The 6,683-nt window shown below is 37.7% G+C and overlaps 2 protein-coding genes across 2 annotated transcripts; one reads left to right on the forward strand and one right to left on the reverse strand.

The window, feature by feature from the left end:
- Positions 1–140: 140 nt before the first annotated feature.
- On the forward strand, positions 141–1,576 carry LOC117925870 (glucuronoxylan 4-O-methyltransferase 1-like). The gene has a single exon (XM_034844980.1). It carries the CDS (start codon positions 576–578, stop codon positions 1,428–1,430), a length of 855 nt encoding a protein of 284 aa, XP_034700871.1. The 5' UTR covers positions 141–575; the 3' UTR covers positions 1,431–1,576.
- A 145-nt stretch (positions 1,577–1,721) lies between these two features.
- Positions 1,722–6,467, reverse strand: LOC117925867 (disease resistance protein RPS2-like). Its single transcript, XM_034844976.1, has 2 exons — positions 6,315–6,467; positions 1,722–4,854 (listed from the first exon to the last, which is right to left on the reverse strand). Exon 2 carries the CDS (start codon positions 4,851–4,853, stop codon positions 1,947–1,949), a length of 2,907 nt encoding a protein of 968 aa, XP_034700867.1. The 5' UTR covers position 4,854; positions 6,315–6,467; the 3' UTR covers positions 1,722–1,946.
- Between the last annotated feature and the right edge of the window lie 216 nt (positions 6,468–6,683).

Consider the following 6,683-nt stretch of genomic DNA (forward strand, 5'->3'; position numbering starts at 1 on the left):
TATTTTTGGTGAAACATTTGCTTGGAACTGCCTTTGAGTTTTACAAATGGATTTTGGGTTTGATTGATGATCTCTAAAGTTAAGATTATCGCTGTTAATTTCCATAGCATTTCTGGTGAATCTTGAACTGCTATCTATGCTTTAAATTTCTTGTTTTCTGTCTTCCTGAAGTTTAGCTGAACATTATTATAGGACAAGCTACCTAAAAATTGACCCTAAAACCCTTACGACCACCAGAAAGTATAGCTGAAAATGAAGTAAACAAATAGTAATGGAAACTCTACCAAACTATCATATCCACCAACCTTCCTTTTGCTTAATCTGAAGTCTTAGCTGCTCTTTCGTTTTCTGCAATCACCCAGTGCTTTTTTCCTTTATTTCTAAGCATCACAACAGCAATCACCTCTCTTCATCTCAGCTCACTCCCTTCTTTCTGACAAAAACATAAATGTTATACATTAACCCCCAGATGCAAAGCTCCAAACTCCATCTTTCCCTTCCTCCTAGAATAGTGAAACAAGCTGCTGAATTCTCCAAACTCTCGTCCTTACCAACGACGGTTGAGGCTAGAAAACATGAGACCAAAACCTCATCGCCTCTCTAATCTTAAGATCCTCATCATTGGTGTCTTCGTCGCCTTTCTCCTCTTGTTTGTGCTGAGGTCGAGCTTTTCGTCTTCCAATTCAGATGCCTTTTTGCCGAAAGACTCAAAAATTGTAATAGGAAGAGCGGAGAATTGCTCACGAACCTGTGGAAAGATTCCTCCCTCGCTAGCCCAGGCTCTCATCCACTACACAACCTCAACGATCACGCCGCAACAAACACTCAAAGAGATCAAAGTAACCTCTAGGGTTCTACAGAAGAAGTCCCCATGCAACTTCCTGGTTTTCGGCCTAGGCCATGACAGCCTCATGTGGGCTGCACTCAACCATGGTGGCCGGACGATCTTTCTGGATGAAGACGCAGTTTGGATTGAGCAGATCAGGCGGCGGTTCCCCATGTTGGAGTCCTATCATGTAACCTATGATAGCAAGGTGAACCAGGCTGATGAGCTCATGGAGGCTGGCAAAGGACCAGAATGCACCGCCATTGTTGATGCTAGATATTCTATGTGCCAGCTTGGCCTGAAGGGCTTGCCTGGTGAGGTTTATGATATAAAATGGGACCTGATCATGGTCGATGCACCAACCGGGTACCATGATGAGGCACCGGGGAGGATGACTGCCATATACACAGCGGGGATGATGGCAAGGAACAGGGCGGACGGTGAGACCGATGTTTTTGTGCATGATGTGAATAGGGTGGTGGAGGACAAGTTTTCAAAGGAGTTTCTGTGTGATGGGTACATGAAGAAACAGGAGGGGAGGTTGAGGCACTTCACAATTCCAAGCCACAGGGATGGCATGGAGAGGCCCTTTTGCCCTTTGTGATATTTTTTCGCCTTTTTTATTGGCTATCTTTTTTTTTTTGGGTGCATGTGAGGGGGCTTGAGTGATTCATTTTTCCACGAAAATCTTGCTACTTCCAACAGGGGTGTGGGTTTTACTTTCTCTTCAACCAAACAGAAATATTTGCAGAAGGCATAAATAATTTGATTTTCATGGAAATAGAAAAACAAAACCCGAAGAAGATTAAAAAAAGTTGATTTCAGTTTAGGATTGCAACAAATAAATGGGAATGAAGGCACAAAACCGAAGAGTTGCTTATAAATGGATGGTGTAGGAAGAATGGAGACTCTGAAGTTATGTTTGGTTCAGTGAAAATGCAAATAAAGTATAATCTGGAGTGTCAAATCTTAAACAGATACAATCCCAAATAGCAAATCTCATACAAATAAAACATGCCATTTTTTAATTCTACATACAAACCTAGATTGAGGCAGTGACAAGAATCATCTCAATCAGTTTTACTATGAATTTGCTGCACTGAAGACGAAATCTGAGGAGTTAGCTGAGGATGCAAATGGAGTGTAGATTTTGTTTTATGGCATCATCTTCCCATACTAGCGCTTCCCACCATGACTGTTGTCCTTCGATGAATCTCAGTTTAAGTGCATTGGTATTACTGAAAGGCAATCTCTTCAACATGTGACATGTAGCTATCTGAATCCTTTGTAAAGAAGGCCACTCCAATGAATCATCGATCCAGATGCTTCTCAACCTTGGGAGATCAATGAGTACTAGAGTCTTCAGTCTTGGAAGTGCATTCACTTCTAGCTCAAGGTTCTCGGATTCCATTATTATTTCTTCAATTCGATTACATTCTTCCACCCTCAAGTGCTGCAGTTCAGGGAGCTGTTGAATCATGCCATTGGAAAATATCTTCTTCAACTCTGGGCATTTAGTTAATGTCAACGTGGTTAGCTGAGCTAGACTTCCATTGGGAATAGACCCTTGCCATATGCTTCTCAATTTCAAGACACTGTTGATGTGCAAAACTTCCAAGTTCTCTAGCACACTACTTGCCATTCTGTCACCACATACCATGGTTCTAATTTCATTGCATCCTTCCACTGAACAAACTAACATGTTTTTCATGTTGTTGACACCAAAATCTGATAGTGTTGAAACTCCCTTATGGTTAATTAATTTGAATGCATGTGTCATCCTTAGTACCTCCGCGATTACAGGATGCATTCCTTCACCATTGACCAATTTGAGGCAGTTATAGCTGGGATAATCAGAGGACTCGAGAATTTGAGAGTAGCTATTGCCCTGGTAACCAACACAAAATTGAAATGTGAAGCACGAATTCTTCTTCCATACTGGGCTTCTTTGAACAAACAACTTAAGGAAGTCCACTGTAGGGAAGCAAAACCGAAGAGAAGTCAACTTTTTCAAGGTAACCACCTCCTCCATGACAATCATTAAAAATTCATCCCAACATTGTTCGGATAGATCATCATCAACACAAAATTCTTCCAATGAAACAAACGCTGAGATGCTCCCCAATTGCCTTTGAGTTCGGATTCCCCTGAAAAAACTAGACAATGATATTCGCAAGCACTTCAACCATATTAAACTTCCAATTTGAAGTAAATTAAGTTTAGTTCCTCGAATATCAAGCACCTCAAGCTGCTCAAGTGCTCTCATGTTAGGTGGGAGTTGTATCAAGTGGGGGCAAGAATTTAAATAGAGCCCTCTAAGACAAATCAGATAGGATATAGATGAAGGTAATGATTCAATCCCAGTCCCATGCAAATCCAGAACTCGAAGACTACACATAGATTCAAAGAAGAACTCAGGAATAGCAATCAAACCATTATTCATCTGGAGCAACAGTGTTGAGAGATTGTGACAGTGTAGAAATTCTGGTAAAGTACATAGCTGGTTACCCATCAAAGAGATTCGACTTGCATCTTCCCACTCTTTCCTGTCTGGGAAATCTTGTAATCCCTCACATGGCTTCACCAAAAACTTGGAACCGTTGCTTTGTGATGAGATTTTAAGGGCCATTTTTCGAAGCACCTTGTTCATCTTAACACATTTCTTCTTGTCACTTCTCTCTAACAATGATACATCAATAAGAGCATCCAATATTGCATGCCCTTTGTCACGTGCATCTCTAAACACATTTGTATTGTCAACTAACTCATCTGCATCATGAATTAAACCTTCAGAATTCCAACATTCGAGCAGGTAATCAATATAAATCTCACATTCTTCAGGATACAATGCACCATACAAGAAACAATCTTTTTTATTTCCGTCCAATTCTTCGTAACAAAACTTTAAGAAATCAAGCACTTCATCCATGCCTTCAGTTTTGACACTCTCCCATCTTCGCAGACGGTTCAATCCATCCCTCCAAAGAGAAACATCTTTCCCCTTCTTTCTAAAGGTTCTCCCTATCCTGTCTATCAGCAGCGGCAAACCATCACATTCTTTAACCACTTGCTCAGCTATTGGTTTAATTAAAGGGGAAGAAATTGGATGACCGACTTTTTCCTGGAACATGTTCCAAGCATCAGCAGGTGACAATCGCTTCACATTGATCAGCTCATCAGCTTCCATTTCATAACAGACACATCTGTTTCTGCTTGCCAACACCACCTTGCTATCTTGGTTGTTGGGGATTCCCATAACTGCATTCAGATCAATATTCTCTTGGACTTCATCCAAAAGAACCAAATACTTCTTTTCCTTCAACTCTTCAGATATTCTCCGAGCATTTTCCTCAATGTCAGCAAAACGTTCCATGTCCAACTTTAGCCGGCGCATGATTGCATCTTGCAACTTTTCTATGCTCCACTCCTTTGAGACAGTCACCCAAATGACAATATCAAACATTTTAGCAATTTGTTCATGATTGTTCAAGTTTTGCATTATTGTGGTTTTCCCAGTTCCAACTGTTCCCCAGACTCCAATTCTTTGTATTTGTTCATCCTCCAAAAAGCTCAATATTTCTTGTACAGCCATGTGCAATGCTGAGTTCTCTTCAATTCTAGGTGCATGTCTTTTCCTGACAGGCTCCGGCAATTCTGCGTCGAGCTCTTCCCTTTTAAGATTTCCCTCCTCCCAAAGACTATGAACTTGGTTGTACTTCTCTGCCATGTCTGTGCTAAGTCTTGCATAAGCCCAAATACGAACCAATCTCCAAGGGTGCCCCATTTCATTTTTGTATTTGGTTTTTAGCTCTTTCACTTCACTTTCAATCATCTTCACCTTAGCAATCCATTCTCTTGTGGCTGGTGTTATCCGATCTTTGCTTATCTCTGTCTCTATAGCATCCCTTATGGCCTTGAGCTTTTTTGCTTCCTGTCTCAACCTCTTATAGTTCCCTTTTAGATCAATCCCACAAGCAACTATCTCGTATACCTTAAATAATGCTGCTGTAGCTGCTTCTTCCGTCATTCTTGTGATACCAACAATACACAATTCAGAGCATTAGTAGGAACTCAAAATGACAATTTATTGTCAATTATGTTATGGTTGGTCAAGAAGCTTGGAATGTTTGAGTATCCATTAAAGATTAGGTTGGCCGCAAGATATCTCAAGCAACAAACAAGATCGATCATCTTCTATCACTTTTACATAGATTGGGATGACACAGAATGTTTGAAGGAAGTATACAAAGGATATTAGAGTATTGAGTCTCTTTCCCCTTGACATCAAAAGATCAATTCTAACAGCCTGAAAAAAGCTTCACCATTAAAAAAAGTGCACAAGGGTAGTATCCATTTGGATACACTTCCTTCATGTTTTATTTTGTACGTGAAAAAAAATATAAATTTACCTTATGTCTTTAAAAATCATTTTAAGAATTATAAAATTTAAGGTAGTAAAATTTTTTTAATACCTCGGTTTTTTTAAACAATTTTTAAAACAATTACTTTTTCAATGTAAGCTTTTAAGAATTCTTGTATCTTATATAACAGTTAGTACTATTTTCTGATTTTAAAAACAGGAAACAGGAGGTGTATGCAAACAAACACGAACATTGTCTCCACAACTCAAGTGTCAAACACGCTTGAAAAGCTTGAAAAAATACAATTGTATTGCCCTAAGAAAATATACAATATTTGTTAACAAGCCTTCATGTCCGGTCTCTCTTCTTTATAAAGACCCATTCTAAATTTTAAGGTTTACAACTTTCCTACAATATCTACCATGTTGTTTCCTTAGGCTATGTTTGGTTCTTGGAAAGTTCTAGGAAAAGAAAAAAAATGTTAAAGGAAAATAGTTTTTTCATATTTGGTTTAGTCATGGAAAATGCAAAATAAAGTCAAATATAATTAAAATTAGTAAGAAAATTGTATATTTTTTAATCATTTAATCTTTATATAAAAGAGTTAAATAAGTGAAAAAAAAGTTTGAGTAGTATATAAAAATAATTTATTAACTCTAAATCTATTTTTTACTTTCCTTCTACTTTTTCTCTCTATTTTCTTTTCCTAGCATTTTCCTTCAAACTTTCCGATAACCAAACATTGCCTTGGTATTTCAAAAGACTTTCTACCATATCAATTCCATGTATAGTACCTACAATGTTGCCCCAATATTCTAGAGACTATTTTCTAGACAATTCCTAAACTATCTCTCTCTCTCTCTCTCTCTCTCTCTCTCTATATATATATATATATATATATATATATATATATGAGATTGCAATGGAGCAGTAAAAAACTTCAAAAAATAGTCCTTGGATCATATATATTTCCAGAGGCAGGTGCTAAAAAAAGTAGTGTTATGAAATCAAAGAAGCAACACTAGAATCAGAGCAAATAATTTCTACTTCATACCAATTTGGAAAAAGGAAAAAAATAAAATAAAATAAAATGAAATAAAAGATAGTTGTGAAAGATCCGAAGGAACCTGATTGGAGAGATGGAAATTAAGAGGGAGATATGTGGATGTAGAATCCAAATTCAGAGCATGAGATCTCGTCAATGGTGTTCCTTCCACTGCCCACCTCAACAGAGAAGAAAAGTGGGGGAGAAAGAGCAAACCCTGAGCTACATACAAGAGACGACTTTGACTTTAGGATGGCCAAAAATGCATCTCCACTATTATTTATTTATTAAATTTGTTTTTTCTGACTCGACATAAATAATAATAATAATAATAATAATAATAATAATAACCAAAATAAAATAAAATGTTCACCCTATTTAAAAATTGTTTTTACCATCAGGTTCTACTTTTTAAAACAGAAAAACACGTTTCACAATAAATAAATAAAAA

This window comes from Vitis riparia, chromosome 12 (genome assembly GCF_004353265.1).
Source record: "Vitis riparia cultivar Riparia Gloire de Montpellier isolate 1030 chromosome 12, EGFV_Vit.rip_1.0, whole genome shotgun sequence".
NCBI classification, from domain to species: domain Eukaryota; kingdom Viridiplantae; phylum Streptophyta; class Magnoliopsida; order Vitales; family Vitaceae; genus Vitis; species Vitis riparia.